At 40.9% G+C, this 20779-nt stretch overlaps 1 protein-coding gene across 1 annotated transcript; it reads left to right on the forward strand.

Moving 5' to 3' along the window:
* The first annotated feature begins 533 nt into the window (after positions 1 to 533).
* Positions 534 to 20484, forward strand: LOC127615990 (integrin beta-1-like). The gene is made up of 15 exons (XM_052087387.1): positions 534 to 850; positions 8875 to 8941; positions 9188 to 9273; positions 11419 to 11641; positions 11722 to 11892; positions 12289 to 12683; positions 12876 to 12971; positions 13060 to 13149; positions 13227 to 13367; positions 14196 to 14398; positions 15768 to 16006; positions 16140 to 16362; positions 17146 to 17378; positions 18021 to 18187; positions 18904 to 20484. Exons 2-15 carry the CDS (start codon positions 8875 to 8877, stop codon positions 18967 to 18969), a joined length of 2400 nt encoding a protein of 799 aa, XP_051943347.1. The 5' UTR covers positions 534 to 850; the 3' UTR covers positions 18970 to 20484.
* Positions 20485 to 20779: the final 295 nt, after the last annotated feature.

Here is a 20779-nt window from a genome sequence, read left to right on the forward strand (position 1 = left end):
TTCATTAAAATCCCACAACATATTTTGAATTATAAAAACATATTGAAGGGCTCAACTGGGGCTACACAGATTTATGATGGGGCTGTAGCACCCTTTGCTCTGGTGTAGCGATGACCCTGGATTACCTATTCTAGCCCAAAACCACACTGATACTTTTCAAGAATACTACAATTTGCTAAAAAGTAGTTCACTTGGTTAAATGTCATTATAACATTTTACCTAGAGTACTGTTTAGAAAGCACCTTGTTGCATGTCAAACCAAACTTGTAGCCCGTCACATGGAGTTATAATTGAATATTATTGATAATATTCATAGTCATAATTAATGACTATGAATATTATTCTTGCATGAATCCGTTGCCGCCAACCTTGCCTTCAGCAATAATCCGACCTCTGACTCATCGAAACAATGTATATCGCTCAGTGTCACAGGTGCGCTATGTTGCATTGGCCGCTACGTGTCGCCGTAGAGCTGAGTGGGCGGGGTGTGGTGCTCAAGAAGAAGAGGTTTGTTCAGTTCATCAGTGGGGCACCTCATGAAAAAAATCTCCCAGGGGAAGGAGCAGCAGTGTCGAACGACCCGATGAAGACTCTTCACCGCGTTTCTATTTTGTAACTTCAGATGACTAAGTATTTGTTGGAAAACTAGAGCAAAAGTCTCCTAAAACTGTGGTGAAGTTGTCCGAGTAAAAGAGACTCCAAGCGAAGCCTGGCATTTTTTTTAAAGCTAGCCATCGCCCCGCTACTATCCTCTCATTTTGCTTCTGTTTGGGGGGCGTAAAATAATAAGACATTCTGGCGGATTAATAAATGTTATCGTGACTCTACTGGAACTAGTTGTCAGACCAAGGTAAGTTTTATTCCAAATAATTGACTTTGACACACTTTGTTCACCTCTAGAAGTTCATGTTGCCATTGTTAGACGACAAAAGATGGAATGTATGTCCTCGGGCGACTACTTCAGGCTGTGCTTGAACATGTGAAAGAAAATATACTTCTATAACCACACGCCTGGTAAAACGTTTGTTGCGTTGGTTTCATCTGGTCCTCAAAAGAATGTGTGAAAGTTTGAACAGAAAGTAGGCCACTGTGCCGAGCAAACAGCACTTACAGTATTTGTTCATCGAACAAACTGCTAGAAACAGATTCGCTTCATCTTAACCCTGACCATCCTTCGTTAAATTGCTTATTGAAAAAGTCATTTCGTTCTGTAATGTGGTTTATAAGAATCTTACATGTTTTACGTTTATTTATAAAACATTCGGAATCCACAAAAGTCTAAAAAAACAACAAAGGCCTATTGTTTTAATGTCTACACAACTTTATTGGAAGTTCTGATGGGGTTTTTTTTGTTCACGGTTTTGAGTAATTACTGTGCTGCTTGTGATTATATTTGATTACGGATTTTGACATTTGGTTGTTCGAAGAAGCATTTTAATGATTGCAACAGACTGCCTCCATTTAGTTTGGCCAGCCTATACTGTATTTTGTCAGTACAACTTGACGCATGTCTTTTTTTACTTCCTTTCGTACGAGATGCGTGCAACACAGCATGCTTTGCAAGTATCTTGGGAGACCGCAGTGCGGTTCTGTTACATTGTGTGTATCAAGTCCAGTGGTCCACATGGAGGTCTTGGCTCGTACTTTGTTGGTTAACCAAAATCTCTTGGTCAGACAGAACTGTAGATGTCGTCTTTTTCTTGGTCAAGTCGGGACTTGTCGGGTCTGCCTGGCTGACTTCCTGCTAAGGAATTGTAGCCTGAAGCCCTGTTTTTTTTTCCATGTTGACTTGTTCATGTCGACTAGCAACGAATAGAAAATAAAATCTGTAGAAGCTGTAGAAGGATTTGCTCTGATGATTGGCGACATCAGGGACAGTGAGTCATTTCCTTCACGACGCCTTAAACGCTTTTTCCAGAGGCGCCGTCAAAGAGTCCGCAGGGTCATTCTGTGTTACACAATCCAACACCACCTCATTGTCTTTCCTCCTCCTCCCCCTCGCCGAGTTGTCATCTTTGAGTCATGGATGGCAACACGTTCAACAGTGAAGCCTCCAAAGTGGAGGTCAGGCTGGTCAAGTTTTCAATTCATGTCAAGGAGCATTTATTTGTTGTTGTCATGAACAACTCTCTGGTCCTGCCACATTTGAATATTCGTAGCCAGGGGTGGGCTAACCTCTGTGCTCAAGGGTCAAATCAGATTTTTGGAAAGGACATCAAAATATTTCATAAAAAAATGTTGAAGTAAAATGGTTTGTTTTAATTCATTGTCATTTTAAACTTTAGTTCATACTTAATACCACATTTGCCCAGTATTTGAAATATTTTTTACAAATCGAGACTGTTGCGCCCCAAAACCCATGTGGCTCTGTTATTTTTACAAATTCTTGACCAATGATAAGTGTTTAATATGGCGCACTCTCTTTGAAGATGCAAAGTGGCTTCGCAAATATGCCGTACATCTTGATTCCCTGAAAAGCAATACAAGGATTCTGCCTGATGCCAGGAATATGAAAAAACATATATTTTTAACTTGGTGTCACACAATTCCTTCTCATTTGAAAATAAATCTAATTAAATAAAATAGATACAAAATTATTACGCATGATTATTGTTGGTGTGGTCAATTTAATATATATTTTTTCTGAATCGATATTGATCTGTCTGTGTCGGCTGTTTTGTTTATGGTTTATGAACCAAAATAGTTTTGAACAAATCTATTAATACTCTGTGTTTAAGAAGTGTTGTACAACTCTGCCGTTGCACACTCCGGAGGAGCTATGCAACATTATGTTGCCTCAAGATTCAAAGTCTGGAATTTTTTTTGACACACAATAATAACACGCAAAAATACTTTAAGCACATTTTGTTAAGCCTATTTTGTTGAAAATCGATAACTGTAATGCTTCAGTCCACTGGAAGTGGTTTGCCATGAAGGAATGTTGTGGACAGATTGGATTTGGCCTATTACACTGCCTCTGAGCTTTTATCTATTGCATCACCCATGGCTATCCGACCAAGGAAACGAAATCAGTCATTTGTTTCTGTGACGAATGGTATTTAGGGCTTTTTGTCTAGCCTGGCGGGGATTGATGACAGCGAACCTTGATGTGGGAGAATTTAGGCTTTAAATTAAAAATATGGGCAACTATAAACATATTTTGTGTGTGTGTGTGTGTGTGTGTAATGTAGGAATTGGGGGTTTTCGCAACCCCCCCCACCCCCCAATAGCGATGGTTCACTCGACTCGACTTTCTTCATCAGGCAGATGAAAAAAATGATGTCGTCACTGGAACATAATCAAACCAATTTGTGCCTTTCGTTCATATGTTGAGCATCACGGAACTTGGCGTAAACATCTACGTGACACAACGAGCTCCACAGAAGAACAACTCCAGTTCATTTTTCCAGCACGGCATCTGTAATATGGATGTGGTTATGGCGGAATGTATGACCTCATGCCTGAGAGGGGGTCTGGGCTCCGGAGATTTGGGGATCACCTCGATGAGATCCACTAACCGTCACCGCTTTGGTTGCAGACAAACTAGCCATGCAGCCATTCGGAAGGTTACATGCTCTGTTCTCATCCTAATGCAAACTTTTAAGACAGATTTTAACTTGTGCGTCGGAAATGTTGTCATTTTTGGGACCGCGTGAATAAGTCAAGATTCAACTGTTATGAAAATGCACTCTGGATACATTAGGCCTTTGACAAAGAGGGTATTGACAATGTAGTCGTCTTTGGGAAAAGTTACAATAAAACAAATCGGGAGTCCACCACACCCCCCCACATACACCTCCATTAACTCATTCACTCCCAAAGACGTTTTTAAACGTCTTTTCAGACTTGCTCTAGATTTGACTGGTAATGAATGAGTTTTAATTAGCCCTTTTAGAAAACTTGTATTTGATCATAGATTTGTTTTATTCCAGTCTGATTTGGTACAATTTGTTGTTTAAAAGCTGTAATAGCTCAGTGTCTAAACACATACGAATGTCACCATGGCCTATATTATTGGTCATCATTTCAAAGTGTTTGCATGTCTCTTTAAATAATTAAATGAAGGGTTGTCTTATACCAATGTAAACAATCTGATAATTGTGAGGTGACTGCGTTGTCCTGACAGAAATAAAAATGCTGCTGCTTGTCGTCTAGAATGAGGAATTGTGGCTGATCTAAGGTGTGGTTTTGATCTGCGGAATAATTGTGGAGTGAGGCCGGTGGTGTTTGTGTGTTGAGGTTGTGGGGGTTTCTTAAAGGTCTGAAAGTGAACCATCTCAAGCAGGAGGTGGGGGTGCGCCATCCGTCTGACTGGCTGGCAAAGTGAGAGGGGGGATGGGTGTACAAATGGTTAGGAGACCAGCACATGACCCGCAAAAGTCATACCCCTTAAAGCCTTCAAAATGTTCTTTAACTGTACTAAAAGAAAAAGAGCAGTGGAGGAAGTTGTACATCACCAAAGCATAACAGAGGAAGTAGGGTGGGAAAATCGTCACATTTGTTGCGGTAGTTTGTTATTAAATGTTTTGTTATTTTTAAAACATGCTACATTTAGTGTTACCAGGGTGTGCATAGTTGAACTTCTAAACTTTAACAGATGTGCTTTGAGGCACAACAACAAGCCGACATTTTGCGCTCTTTTATTAAGCCTAATGGCCTCACTTCTGTTGTCAATTTATCCGTATTTAATTCAAGTCAGATAAAAGTACAAAATGTGAGTCATGTGGGTGAGTGTCCTTCCTCAGATGTGATCAAAAGGCAGCTACACGCAGGTTAATTAACAATCCGGAGAGGAAGTGTCTGACAAAGACCAAGTAGTGCAAGAAAAACATCAAGGTGCAAAGAGCCACTTGTATGTTTGCTACGTGTCGCTTGCTGACATGTACCAGTCCCAATTTTGGCTAGTTTTAGTCGCAATAGTGCATACAGGAAGTTTAAAGATAAAACGGCATGGCATGCAAAATACGTATGAGGCGCTTTAGTCCAGCTGTCGCACTATTGTGACAAAATTATTTTTTTCCGACGGATGTGTATATTCGGTTGTCCGCTGCAGCATGTCCAAATTTTGTGGTCATATGTTTGACTCAAATGATCAAATCACAATAAAAAATATAAGGCGTGGCTACATTACGAGCACACCTCATTTGTGTGCCAACACTGTACCGTTTTTTTTTTTTCTTGCTTGATGCTGTGTTCCACCACTCGCCAATGGTGCAACTCGAATCAACACAAACTAATCCGAGCTGAACTGTTACGGTTTGTCGAAATGGGATTTTAGTTTGTAACTATACAGGTAAATTCTAGTTTCACTTCCATTTTAGATGTGTTATGTACAATTGTTAGTTCCAACAAATAAAAGCATGTACTTGTGCCTTGAGGTTTTTTTTCCTCACCGTGGTGTAACTCAAATCAGTCATCATCTTCCCCAATTAATATGAATAGAAATGTGAATTTGTTGGAGCCGTCTCCCCATAACGCAAACGTTTTTGCATTTGTAAGTTTAAATAAGTAGCACTCTATTATAGTTCATTCATTCATCTTCCGAGCTGCTTGATCCTCACTAGGTTCGCGGGGGTGCTGGAGCCCTATCCTTGCTGTCTTCGGGCAGTAGGCGGGGGACACCCTGAATCGGTTGCCAGCCAATCGCAGGGCACACAGAAACGAACAACCATTCGAACTCACACTCACACCTAGGGACAATTTAGAGCCCTCTTCCTCAACTGGCGGACCGCCGACCTCCTCAGTCCGGACCGCCGACCTCCTCAGTCCGGACCGCCGACCTCCTCTGTCAGGACCTCCTCTGTCCGGACCCTCGGCAAATTGTATAAAATAATAATTTATAAAGTGATTTTTAAGTTATACATTTTATATTTGTGGACTATAATCTGCGCATTACCACGATCGCTTGTTAAAATTATCCGTTGTATTCTTTGCGTGCACTAACAGATGTAATGCAGAGGTGTGTATAATGTTTGACTGACTGGAGACCCTGGTTGAGCAGGGCATGTCGGCGATAACGAAGCGCTGATTGGCTCCTCTGAACTGAAGGTGTGTCCATACATAAGCGTCAGCATATACGAGGCGCTGATTGGCTCCTCTAAATTTAAGGTGTGCCCATACATAAGCGTCAGCATGCGTCTATCGACCAGACGAACTGAAGTCCTTGCTGCTGATTTGTCTGGCCAGCTTTGTGATGCAATACAAAATGCAAATTGGGATTGATTTGTTTTGTTAAAGGAAATTGATATTTTGATGCATCTTCTTAGCAAGCACAACTTAACAAAATAAAAGAGTTCCTGTGCCTCAACAAAATACCTCTCATTATTTGCTGTGTACTGGCAGAGTGAATAATTGTTATTTTATATACGGTATGCCCATACTAAATGGGCATATAGCCCTGCTCCCTATGACCGCCATGCATGGGACTGGACCTTGGTCTTAATAAAAAAAAAAAAGTGGACCTCCAGCATTTCTAGTTGAGGACCACTGATTTAGAGTGTACAATCAGCCTGCTACGCATGTTTTTGGAATGTGGGAGGAAACCGGAGCACCCGGAGAAATGCCACGCAGACCCGGGGAGAACATGCAAACTCCACACAGGGAGGCCGGAGCTGGAATCGAACCCGGTACCTCTGCACTGTGAAGCCGACGTGCTAACCACTGGACAACCGGGCTGCCCTCTATGATAGTTTCATTCATTCATTCTCCGAACCGCTTTATCCTCACTAGAGTCGCAGGGGCAGGTGTTGGAGCCTATCCCAGCTGTCTTCGGGCAGTATGCAGGGCGCACCCTGAACCGGTTGCCAGCCAATCGCAGGGCACACAGAGACGAACAACCATTCGTGCTCACACTCACACCTAGGGACAATTCAGAGTGTTCAATCAGCCTGCCATGCATGTTTTTGGAATGTGGGAGGAAACCGGAGTACCTGGAGAAAACCAACGCAAGCACGGGGAGAACACGCAAACTCCACACAGGAAGGCCGGAGCTCGAATTGAACCGGGTACCTCTGTATTCTGAAGTCGGCGTGCTAACCACTGGCCCGCCCTCTTTGATAGTTTGCTTTATAAAATCATACAGCAATAAAAAAGAAATGGAAAAATAAAGACATTAACAGGTTTTGCCTCGTTATTGAATTGCGATTCTTTTTGGCATGTGCAACATAGCCACTTGGGTGCAGTGTCTGTGATTGGCTGTGGTGTACCTCAGCCAACGTCACCACCACGGAGGTTGCACGCACATGGTTGTTCTTGGAGAAATGTCGGGATCACACGGTGTGGTCCTGCCGCTCTGGGAATTGCAGTTTTACGCTGAAAATTGAATCCAGATACAAGGGACGCTCCACTTGGTGGACGACCGGCTTTCATTCAGTCTTGAGCAAAAACATCTTGTCAAGCTTCTAAATGCTTCCATTAAGTGAAAAAACACGTTGCTAACATGAGCTTGTAAACGTGATGCGCACGTGAAGAATTATGATATGATGACAACGCGTGGGGACTCCGCCTCCTCCAGTTTGACCACACAAAGGCTTGTTTACATCAAAGCTAAATATTAGCTTTTACTCAAGCTTCTTTTGTGGATGGACGACAAGCAAAGCGAACTGAACGATTGTTTTTTTTTTGTGAGGGTTTTTTTTTAGGTGATTGTCTCTCTCAAGGAGTTATCCAGTATTAAGAGTGAAAAAATAAAATGGTCTTTATGTTGATGGGAAGCGAGGACGTAGCATGTGAAGTTTACTCTTGACGCTGCGTTCATGTTGTCTGATGACAAGCGGCTGTGCCAGAATGTTGTACGGTTGGAGCAGCAGAGGAAGTATGCCTGCCACCAGTCGCCTTTGTGTCTGTCGAAGGGACTTGAACATTGAGGCGGTTGTTGAACGTCAGGCCTTCTGTTTCCTGTTTTAGCTCACAGCTGTTAGCTAGCGATCCGCAGGGATGGCCATTTTGTTGCTGTGTGTCACTGGGACGGCTGAGATTCAGTCTGACCAAATATGGGCACGAGACTCGTTGCCCTTTTTTTTTCTGTGATGGTCATTGTTTCCCTGATGTTTCTGTTGACTAATGCCAGAAGGACACTACAAATGATGAATTAGGTATGAGCACGTAAATATTTATTCCTGTTTTTATCATTTACATCATCGCAGTGGTTGTAATGAGCTGGCAGATGATGTCAACCAACTCCAAGCCGGTGGTGCTTCATCCTTATTTGGGCGTGTTGGTCCTCCATAGCTAATGGAGAGCAATGAGGTGTGATACATCCATCATATGGTCGATACGTTTTGAGCTTCTTCTTACTCTGTCTACACTTAGATATGGTCATGGTAAATATCATGTAAAAGGTGTCGTCCCAATACGCTACGGCATATTTTCTTTGCCTTTTCTGTTAACTGTAAGTGACATTCACTTTTCGCTTATAGTGGGTGTGCCAAAACCTTTGTCCAGACGCCGTTTCTACACTTTGTGTACACTTTGTGTCCCAATACCTTTTTGTCCACATTTTCTGTGCTTTTTGCTTCATTCGTGTGTCGCAGTGTTTTGGCCTGTTCGACCCACTCACCTTTTACGTAGGTGTACCAATATTTTTACCCAAATTCCACCTTTTCCTATGACTTCATGTAAGTGGAGTGCATTCCAATCTTTTTGTCCAAATCCCCTCATTTTCTTGACTTTTGACATTCTGAAAGTGTCCCAAAACCTTTTCTCATATTTTCATCACTTGTTTACTTTCTGTCGGTGTCTCAACATTTAAATGTAAATGTCATTTCTCCATTCACTGTTTGGGCCCCAGTACTGTTTGTCCATATCTGTGATACATTGGAATTTAACCCAGTGGATTGATTGATTTGTTGATTTATGTTATGTTTTTCTCACCAGATGGATCCACGGCTAATTGTACTAGCGTCGACGTTAGCACTTCTGAGCTTTAGCCGAGCGCAACAAGGTAAGACTCAGTCGGTGTATTTCAGAACCAACAGGTGGCGCTATAACATTTCCACATCACAACATAATGTACAATACTAGTGCAGTATTTGACCGAACTGCATTTAAAAAAAAGCATAAAAACATGTTTCTAGAGCATATGGTGTAAAGTTTGAAATGACATTGCAGTATCTATGAGCGTGAACGGTTTGCTTCTAGTAATTACTTGCAGCTGCCTCTTATGTAATTGTTTTTTTTCTTCTTTTAGAGGGAAGTGTGTGCATCAAGGCCAATGCTCAGTCGTGCGGTCAGTGCATCCAAGTGGCCGAGTCTTGCGGCTGGTGCACGGATGAGGTCAGTTGATTGATTGAAAGAATCGGGTCAGCACATGATGTTGTCATCGCCACGAGAGAACTCTGCTAGTGTTCAAAAACCATTTGAATTTTGTGTCACTGACAACTTTCTTTTTTATTTATTTACCCATTGACATGAATGGATATATGAATCTGTTAGTCGCCACCACAAAATATTTTTTGAAGATATTAATCCTTTTGATGAATAAGATAATTGAAAAGACTGAACATTTCTTTGCTTCAATTCAGTGAAAGTTGTCATACTCCTTCTGTTGTGTGTTGTACTCGACTTGATTCGTAGAGCACTTTAAAACCAACCTGAGCCGCATACAAAGGGTTGTGCATAAAATAAAAATCTGACAAAAAAGCAAAGACATAAACTCCCAACTTGAGAGTGTTCTCTCAGTCACAACATACTAGTTGGTGTGCGCTATGTCCTTGTACAAGTTCCATCTTGCCATTCCGAACAAGACAAATTCCAGCACCCTGACTCTTCTACATGCCTGCCATGTAAAATTGGAAGATATTTGAATGTATACCTGCGCCAAGGCCCAACAATCTTGCTTTGGATCGCCACCAAATTGTTTCCCTCTTAGATTCTCAACTCCTGTATATTTATGAATTTTGTCATGAATCCTTAGTGGGCATTATTCGTCATCATTTACCGTCCGTCGCTTATTGACTGGCCGAAAGCACATGATTTTACTTCCTTAGTGTGACATTTTCCAGCTACTCCCCTCAGGCGGGCACTACAGATCCATGCGCACCAAATCCAGTAGACACTTAAACGGCTTCTTCCCTCTAGCCATTAACTCCCTAAACAGTCACTTGCGTAGTCACTCTTCTTTTACTACAAATACTGCTACTGGTCACTCTAAAATGGCTCAATGATTTTCTGCACCAACTGTACAAACTGTCATAGTATTGTATTCTACCACTCTTCACTTTAGCTCTGCTTGATACTTTGCACATTGTCTCACAGTTGTCACTGGGTGGTACCACCGCACTACAGTTCACTTACATTACGAAATGTCCTTGCATACCTATTTGTCATGTCCTTGTTTACGATGATACTAATGCAGTGTGTTATACCGGAGACAAATTCCTTGTGTGTTCTACATACAAAGATGTATGTAGAACATAAAGATGATTCTGATTCTGACAGATGGGGTCCATTTTGACTCGATTTGAAAAGACCAAATGTCAAGTCTTGTCCTTTAACGTTCATGCATTATCCATTCTCAACATCTATGCCTGAATTTTGTCTCTGTTCCTTGACAAACTAATTTTTTGTCGCGGGCCACATTATAGTTACCATTTATTTCCCTTGGAGGGCCGTGATGACCGAAACTATATGAAGAAGTCAAGAATAACGTTTTAGTCAATTATTGTTTAAGTAACTGTAATGAGGGGTTTGGTAACAAGAAAATGCTTACAATATGTCACTGATTTAATACACATGAATATTTGACATTTTAGTACAGATTTTAGCAAGCATCATGGAAGTTGTCATCTTTGATTTGCTTTTGCGGGCCACTTACAGTAAAATGATGTGGCGGGATACATCTGGTCCCCGGGCCTTGAGTTTGACACCCACAAAATCCCCATTGTTTTATTTAATTCAGAAACTTAATAATATGTTATTCAACTGGAATTCCGCGTTTTAGCTGTCACAACATATCTATTCTTGAAGTACGTTTTTCAACGAGTAAGCGCTGAAGGTCTTGTCCTTGAAAGTCAGATTATTTAGTTAGTGCAGTGCTCCAAGTAAATTTTCTCTGCCTTTTGGTCAGAAACTGTTTTTGGTGAAACCAACCCATGTGTTTCTGCTCAGGATTAAAGAAAGGAAAAGGCTCGGACTAAGCCTTTTTTTCTCACGAAAGAAGAGTCTAATCTTTCTTTGTTGGGTCAGTGAGGGTAGTGAATTACAAATATGTGGGGGAACACTATTATAGCTGAGAGATCTTCTGATTGACTGACAGAAGTCACGTGGTTCTACTGCTTTAGGAGTCCATTTCGACTCAAGTTGAAGTGACCAAATGTGATTTCTGAAATCTCTCTCTGAATTCAAACTAGATGTCCACATTTATCGTGATCCTGGACAGACTAATGTTTAACATGATGTCATCTTTTGTGGGTGGGTCAGAACTTCCTATCGGAGGGCGAGTCGAAATCTACTCGCTGTGACGACCTGGAGTCTCTGAAGACTAGGAACTGCAACGTGGCTAAAATCGAGAACCCCCGTGGCAGCATCGTGATCAACAAGAACAAACCGGTCACCAACCGCAAAAAGGACGAGACTGAGAAGCCTAAACCCGAGCAGATCACACAGATCCAGCCTCAAAAGCTCACCCTCACCCTCAGATCCGGTACATGTCTGTTTTAGAAATATCATTTTGAAAAAGTAGTTACTGACTTTGTGAGCTGACTTTGGTGATTGATGCCGCAGGTGAGCCACAGACTTTTGATCTGAAGTTCAAGCGAGCTGAGGACTACCCCATTGACCTGTACTACTTGATGGACCTGTCCTTCTCTATGAAGGACGATCTGGACAACGTCAAGAACCTGGGCACAGACCTCATGAGGGAAATGCAGACCATCACCTCAGACTTCCGGATTGGTGAGCAAATCATCTTTACTTGTCCCGGAACCGTTGCGCTGTGGTCTGCGGCACCAAATCTTTTAGTACCAGGAACCACGGGTATCGGCTGCTGAAAGTCCTGAGACCTTCGGGTAGTTCCATTACCAAAAAATAAACTGGAATTTTAGGTGAAAAGGCTGATTTCGTTCCAAGAATTACAAGTTCAAAAGCTAAAAGTTTCAGAAATTGTTGGCAAAAATATACGCATTTACACTAGTTCCTGCACCAACAACTAAAAGTTCCTGGAGAGGTGAGTATGCCTCTGTAGTTCCAGGAACTATCTGAAGAAAAAATTCTGCAAAGTCAAGTGGAAGTTGAGCTTCAATTCCAGTAACCACCAGCACCAAGATCTTGAAGTGTTGTCTCCTGCGACAGGGTTCGGCTCATTCGTGGAGAAGACCGTAATGCCATACATCAGCACCACTCCGGCGCGCTACAAGAACCCGTGCACGGGCAACCAGAACTGCACCAGCCCCTTCAGCTACAAGAACGTCCTGAAGCTGACCAACAAGGGTGACCAGTTCAACCGGCTGGTCAGTCAGCAACAGATTTCGGGAAACCTGGACTCTCCCGAGGGAGGCTTTGATGCCATCATGCAGGTGGCCGTGTGCGAGGAGCAGATCGGCTGGAGGAACGTCACTCGCCTCCTCGTCTTCTCCACGGACGCCGGATTCCATTTTGCCGGGGATGGAAAACTGGGCGGCATCGTGCTCCCCAATGATGGCAAATGTCACCTGGAGAACAACATGTACACCATGAGTCACTACTATGTAAGACATCACTTATGTACTTGTACACTGTAAAGCCTTTATGACTGGGGTAATACATTTGGATCTCTTTGTTCTGGTCAGAATCCGAGCTGCAGCGTTCCGAATGAGCTGCACGAGTGGAAATAACTCTTTAAATGATCATTTTACCTAGCTTCGCCAAGCCCATCGGCTAAAATTGTTTGTTTGTGTCAGGACTACCCCTCCATTGCCCATTTAGTGCAGAAACTGAGCGACCACAACATCCAGACCATCTTTGCGGTCACTGAAGAATTCCAACCGGTTTACAAGGTGCCGTTTAACAGCGACATCTATTTCTTTTGTCACCTTTACTTGTGTATTTATTTGGAGTAAGTCACCCAGTCGCGTTTGTGTACAGGAGTTGAAAAATCTGATTCCCAAATCGGCTGTAGGCACGCTGTCGTCCAACTCCAGCAACGTCATCAAACTCATCATCGACGCCTACAACGTGAGCGCACAGATTACTTTGGTTTACAGCTATATTATTATTATTCCGTGTATGAATGATTTATTCCCTTTGTGCAGTCTTTGTCATCCGAAGTCATTCTGGAAAACGGCAGGCTACCGGAAGGAGTTTCCATCACCTACAAGTCCATCTGTAAGAACGGCGTGGAGGGGACCGGAGAGAATGGCAGGAAATGCTCCAACATCTCCATTGGAGATGAGGTACAGTATATAAAAAATAAAAGCAACACTTAGTAGTTGTTGTTGTTATTATTATTTGGCTTCTGTTCACTGTTGTAGCCCTTTCACATTCAAACCATTCCAACATAGTCACCAAATCTAGGAATGCGGGGTAATTGTTCACTTTCCAGAAATTCCCAAATTTTCCACACAGAAACCCCAATCAAATGAACGTTAACATTATTTTAAAAAAGAAAAGAAAAAAACCCTTCCTAAATTCAAACTGTGAAGCTCGTTCAGAAGATCTTATTATTTTCCACAATCGAAGAACTCCCAGTCTCAATTTTTACAATAAAATTCTCAAATTTGAGATATTTTATATTTTAATCTCCTCCTTCTACATTTCTTTGGCCAATTCAAACAAATCCATCCGCCCACCCTCAAAAGGGCCGCGGGCGTGCTGGTGCCTATCCCAGCTGTCTTTGGACAATAGGTAGGGTACACCTAAAATTTAGGCCAACTGAGGACTTGTCACATTCCAAAAATTACTACAAATTCCTCACTTTTTGAAGTGCTATTCCAAATTTTTCCCAATCGAATCCCCAATTTGAGAAATTTTACGTTTTTGCCTGCCCCAATCTGCATTTAACAATTCAACAAGTCACTTTATTGACGCATGATTTCAACACAAATTGTATTTTCTTCTTGTAATTGTTCTGCCATGTACAACATTTTACTTGTGTCTTTTTTTTTTGTTTGTATACCCCGATGCAAGACCTTGTTTCAATTCATAAAAGCGCTGTCGAAATAAAATTTATGAATATTATTGTTGCGTGTAGGGACCGCGTGTGACATCTTTGTGTTCTTCAGGTGACGTTCAAGATTTCCATCGAGTCCGAGAAGTGCCCGTCACATGGCAAGCCAGAGAGCATCAAGATCAAACCGCTGGGCTTCACCGAGGAGGTGGAGGTGATCCTCAACTTCATCTGCGAGTGTCAGTGCTCTGCCCAGGGAGAGCCCAATAGCAACAAGTGCAGCGACGGCCAAGGCACATTCGAGTGCGGCGCCTGCAAGTAAGTGCCGACTTGTTTTTCTACTACTGTCGCGGTGGAATCTTCAGTCTTGAGAGGGACTGGAGACAAAGATTGTAATAATATACCCAGCACCAGCTTCTTCGTTTCCCCCATTTTTTTTTTATATTAACCTCTTGCTTGTTTATAACTCGTGGTATCATTTGGACGACAAGTCAAGTTTTGCTCTGCAAAGTTGACTTTTATCATTGCCTCAATTCCTTCTTTCTTTCCTGAGGCAGATGCTGCTAATTTGGGCTCCTCACAAGAGCACTTCGTCCTCCCAGGGTGGATGAAGCCCAACGCACAGTGCGTGTTCTGCGTTGGGGGTGTGGCCCTTGTTCCCAATTTCTTAATAAACTCAAATCTGCTTATTTTGACTCTTAACTTCTCCACCACACACGTTTCTCTCCCTCACCCTCTCTCGCTCTCCGTCTCCCTGGCTCTCGCTCAACCAGCTGGCTGCTCCTGCAGCTGTATATCATGTTCCAACCGCAAATACTGATGAGTATTCAGTATGAGGGCGGTCTCAGACACTTTCATTGGTCCATTGTAACATGTTGGTAATTTTATTGGTCAGATGTAACTGGAATGGGAAAACTATTGAAGGCTTGATGCTCCTCAGTAAAAATCCGTGAATAAACCTAAAGCTGCAGGGCTCCAATTTTGGAGAGAAAGGTGCAGTTTATAGTCTAGAAAATATGTTTGTCCGTGAAATGCATAGCGTATTTGATTGTACTGCATGTTTTAAATGTAAATGTTGTACTTAATTCAGTGGTATTTGGGCACACCACTAGGGGGAGCCCGTTAGTGGTGCTCATACCACTCTTCAGAAACATGTTTTAGAGACGCCATACAAATGTTATATATTTTTTAATACTTGTACTCTACACATTTTCGACATACTGTATTTAAATTATTGCAATACGTGTTAAGCACTTCTTAGCGCCTCTTCTCACTCTCGCACTCCCAGAAATTATCCACACTTTGAGGAAATGAAAATACTTTCTTGCTCTCAACTTTCCAAAGAGCGAAGCGTGCCTGCTTCAAGCTGTTTGTCACTCCCACTCAAGGTTTTCTATAAAAATGACAGCATTGTGCAGCCAACACCAAAATGCTTAACCAAGCCAATTCTGATTTTGTCGAACGAAAGTCCGCTAGCTTAATGCAAATGCAATGTAAAATGCAAAACGTCATAGACTGGCTAACAGAAAATAGTACAGTTATGATGCTAATTATTAACCTTCAAACCTCTGCTAATTTAGCACGCATGGAGCAGCAACATTATGAAACCGAACATAAAATAATACTCACAGACATCCTGAGCCTCTTCTTGCTCTTCATTATGCTGCGTTACCTCTGTTTTCGTCAGGTGTAATGATGGTCGCATCGGACGTCTGTGCGAGTGCAGCACGGACGAGGTTCGGACGGAGGATCTGGACGCCAACTGCCGCAAGGACAACGGCACCGACATCTGCAGCAACAACGGCGACTGCGTGTGCGGAACCTGCGAATGCAAGAAGAGAGAGGTCCCCACTGAGATCTACAGCGGAAAATACTGCGAGTGTGACAACTTCAATTGCGACCGCTCCAACAACAAGCTTTGCGGAGGTCAGCATGAGTAGCTCTCACGTTCACAAGTCAAACAGGCAAAATGGACAAAATGTTTTTTTCATGAAACTCAAGACTAAAGTCGTATGTAGAGGTCCTGCGTATAAGTTTGTGTCTTTGTGTGCGTTGTCAGGCCACGGCCGTTGCGAGTGTCGCGTGTGCGTGTGCGACAACAACTACACGGGCAGTGCGTGCGACTGCTCGCTGGACACATCCACCTGCCTGGCCAAGAACGGACAGATCTGCAACGGCCGGGGAACCTGCGAGTGTGGCGTCTGCAAATGTACCAACCCCAAGTTCCAGGGACCCACTTGCGAGATCTGCCCCACCTGCCCGGGGGTCTGCGCGGAGCACAAGTCAGTATAAAACAAACAGCACGAGTATTATTGTTGAATTAGAATCAGAAATTCTGAAATTACTCAATATTATACAAGGAAAAAAAATCTTAAATTTAACATAACTTTTTTGGGGATATTACGTTATTGAAAATATTGAAAAAAATGTTCCATCATATTCTGAGGTTATTCTCATAATACAGCTTTTTTTTGCATTATTAGTCTCATAAAATTTTCTTTTTGTAATTTTTATAAATCTCATATAATGGCTTTCTTCCAAACTAATAAAATATGTTTTGACGTCTGTCTCAAAATCAACACTATTTTTTATCTAATAATTTTTTCCCTTTCAACATTTCAAACTTTAGTTTCAAATATTTCACTTGTAAAAGTTGTGACTACTTCGATAAAAACCAAATTATCATAAATCTACTAAATCCTGATGTTGATGACGATGTTGATCTCTTAAATTAGTTTATTATAAATATGAAAAATTATGATTTTATGTTCAAATTTAAGTCAAGTAAAGTCATTGCACTGCAAAATACAATTGCGTTTCTATGAAATTGCAAGTTTTATTATATATATATTTTATATTTCAATGTATTTTTGTAGACTTAAAGCTTTATTTTCGTTATGAAAAGAAATCAGAGGATTCATTACTTTTTATACAATGCGTTTGCTTTTTGTGGTGATAATATGCTTTTAATCCTGTCAAAAGTGACTGCTTCACCTTCAAATGCAAAAACAGTCAACTTTGTGGTTTTATTTATTTATTTATTCATTTTTGGTGTGTGTGATTAGGGAGTGCGTGCAGTGCCGAGCGTTCCAGGCAGGCGAGAAAAAGGACACCTGCGAGCGTGACTGCAGTGACTTTGTCCTGATCAAGGTCAAGGACCGTGAGAAGCTTCCTCAGCCCACTGACCAGAGCTTCCCACTGACACACTGCAAGGAGCGGGACGCCAACGACTGTTGGTTCTACTACACCTTCGCCATCAGGAACGACACCAAGGAGGTCTACGTGGTCGAGATGCTGGGTACGAAACGTGTGCCGTTCTCAAACGGACTGCCTTGTGGTCTGGAGCGTCACATTTCTCATCCTAGTTTGTTTTATGCAAATGACGCAAACTTTGGAGACAAAGTATAGATTACAGCAAAATAGGGACAGTCGAATCGTAAAGTCAAAATCATCTCAAACTGGATGTGGTTTGGAATCATTTTTCTGGAGGACAAAAAACCCCTTCTCTGGTAACATTGCCAATTTCTTTTATAACTATAACATTGTATGAAACTGGCATTTTTCTTCTTCTCATATTCTGAATTTAATTTAATATCGAAATGAATTTTTTTTCTTATGATGTCTGTCTCATAAAATACTCTTTTTTATGTTTTAATATTGATAATCTCATAAAATTAACTTCTCCTCTTTTCAAACTGTGATTTCATTCGCGTAAAACACACTATATATATATATATATATAGATGTATTATTTTCTTATATGATGTTCTGCTTAAACTGACTGAACCCCCCAAAAACTCCGCTCCCTCTCCACCAACTGTGGCACCATCAAAAAGTGAACAACCCAAAAAAGGGCCTTGTAGAGCTTATTCTTTCAATGTTCACAGAGCTGTTTTTATTGGATTCGGCTTTGATGTGATGTGGGTGTTCCCCCCCCCAGAATGCCCGGCGGGTCCCGACATCATCCCGATCGTGGCTGGAGTGGTTGCCGGAATCGTGTTGATCGGATTGGCCCTGCTGCTCATCCTCAAACTGCTCATGATCATTCACGACCGTCGAGAGTTCGCCAAATTTGAGAAGGAGAAGATGAACGCCAAGTGGGACACGGTCAGTCACTTGATTTCTTTACAAGCACAACAGAATGTAATTTTAAAAAATTAAATAATAATAAAATGACTGCCTCGTGAAATGGCATTTTCTGATCACATTTCCACCTCAATTTGACCCAATTGTGTGGGTGGAAAAATATATTTTAAAATACAGTAATCTCCAAATAGCGCCCCCCACTGTTTTAAAATACAGTAATCTCCAAGTAGCGCCTCCCCACTGTCCACATACTGCAACTGCATGTCCCCAGCAAACTAGTCATTAGATTTGTCTTTTTGTAGGAATTTGGGTTTATTTTTTGTTAAAATGGCAAAAAAAATGTTTTCTGACCAGACATGAGCCGGAGAGAGACAGAAACACAGAGAGACAAAAAGAATCTGTCAATTTTCACAAATCCTTTTTTTATTTAAAAAGTGATTTTCACATTTCCGTTCTTGTATTACTCCTTATTCTCATAAAATTATGATTGTAGTGTTTTTTTAACAAGTTAGAGTCGTAAGAACTTAAGTCATGTAAAACAATTACAACTTCATTTTTGTAAAAATTGTCATTTTCTCTTAAAATTTTAGTCTTTTGCAGATGGCCAAAATTGATTAGTTTTGACATTTTAAAATTTCGGATGTATAATTTTTTTGCTTTGGGTTTTTTTCCACTTACAAGTGACTATATACTGTATTTTTCTTTTAATTGTTTGGTTGTTTTTTTTTTCCCCATAGGGTGAAAATCCCATCTACAAGAGTGCCGTTACTACAGTGGTCAATCCAAAGTACGAAGGTAAATAATGGAGCGAGCGTCTTGGTCTCCAAGGAAACACTGTATGCAAAAAAAAAAGGAGGATTTCGGAGGATTTATTTTATTGTCATTCTTATTTTGCGCCACTATTGCTCTCATTTTACTATGCATCAACTTGTACAGTCCTGTTTGAGAAAAAAAAGTACCGGTAGGCTTTGTTTTTTTTAATATTGTTTTTATGAGAAGGTGCGGTACTGATATGAACCATAGACTTTTTTTTTTTACTTGGTAGTTACCCGATAGCCTAACTGTGCCTTTTTTTTTAAACAAAGCCAAGCCATCCGTGTGTTTATGGGAGGTGATCCAGAAAAAGTGCAAAGTGGCATGTAGTCGTCCCTTGTGGAGGTTGAGTTCTGTGGAAGGGTATTGCTGCCACACTAGAAAAGAAAAAGTTCACCATCACGTTGTAACGTGTCAAGTTTAACATTTTGAATATGGTATGTTTCACGCTGTAACGTCATAAGTTTCGTTACAACTTGACAAGTGTGACTTTCACATTTGACAAAACAAAACAATTCCTTGTTAAGGTCATTGGGAGAGCTTTGTGTGCCTCTTAAATCTTTTTAAACACGTGACCTTATTATTTTTCTTTCATTATCATACAAGAGCATTGCGTAACTTTGACTTATACAAAAAAAAAACCACGGTTGAAATTGCTCGGTTTTGTTGAATGGAAGTCAAACTTGCGTTTTGACATGAAACTTAGCACATTTAACATTTGAAATTTATCGGATTTAAAATGTGATATTGAACTTTTTTTTTCCTGGTGTGGCAGCAGTACGCGTCCGCTGTCCAGTATGTTTGGGTTCTGTGTAAAAAGCCATATTCATAGAACAAACAGGCAGGGTGCGTGATTAGATTGGATCTGACTGATGAATGGAACCAAGCTGTTTAAACGTGAAAACATGAGTCAGTGTACAGAACTTTTTAGTACTTGTTTTATTTCTAAAAGCCAACTCAGGTGCTTAGCTTCTTTACAGCATTGCCATATATATACATAAACACGCCATTTTCGTTTCTTTTGTTTTTTTTACTCATTGACTTAATTTTTATCGAAGATAGGAAAGCAGGAAGTCAATTGTGAACATCAGGGCTAAGGTAATGTTTGTTTTTAAACATATTTGTGAAGGTAAAAAGTTTAACTTGATTACATTTTGTTGTTTTAGTGCCTTTAAAAAAATAGCAAAAACAAAAAAAGTCATCCATAATTGCATTTGTGTTTTTCAGAAATTATTTATTGAATTTTAAAAAAATCACATTTATCAGTCAAGATATTTTCTTCTATTGTGCCTCATTTATATCTGGGTCCATCACAATCACAGTCTTTTTTGGGGGGTTATTTAATGTTATGACATGCAGTCAACTGAAAACAAGAATAATCAACATGAAAAGACAAATAATAGGCCAATTAAAATGGATTTATTTTAGTTATCGTCATTGTTCTGTGACTGTTTTTGCTATTTGTATTAAAATGTTCTTGATTGTTTCAAGATTTTTATGTTAAAGCACTGTGCCATTGTTTCATTTGATGTTATGGTGTTGGATTAATTTAGCAAAATGATTGAAAAGGACCAACAAAATGACGTAACACAACCCTTTGCTTTATGCTAGTTATCCTATCTTTACCTGAGAAGTCCGCGAACCTGTTTTCCCTGGTTTGGTCACATGATGTTTGCAGAATACTGTTAGTTCTGACGTTAATTTCGGTCGAAAGCAGAGTCAATGTTGCCCAACATAGTGGCCACCCACCATGGATGAAAAATTATGAATTATTTTTTAAAAATCTTATTCCACTCATGC

The sequence above is a fragment of the Hippocampus zosterae genome, chromosome 15 (genome assembly GCF_025434085.1).
Source record: "Hippocampus zosterae strain Florida chromosome 15, ASM2543408v3, whole genome shotgun sequence".
In the NCBI taxonomy this organism is placed as follows: domain Eukaryota; kingdom Metazoa; phylum Chordata; class Actinopteri; order Syngnathiformes; family Syngnathidae; genus Hippocampus; species Hippocampus zosterae.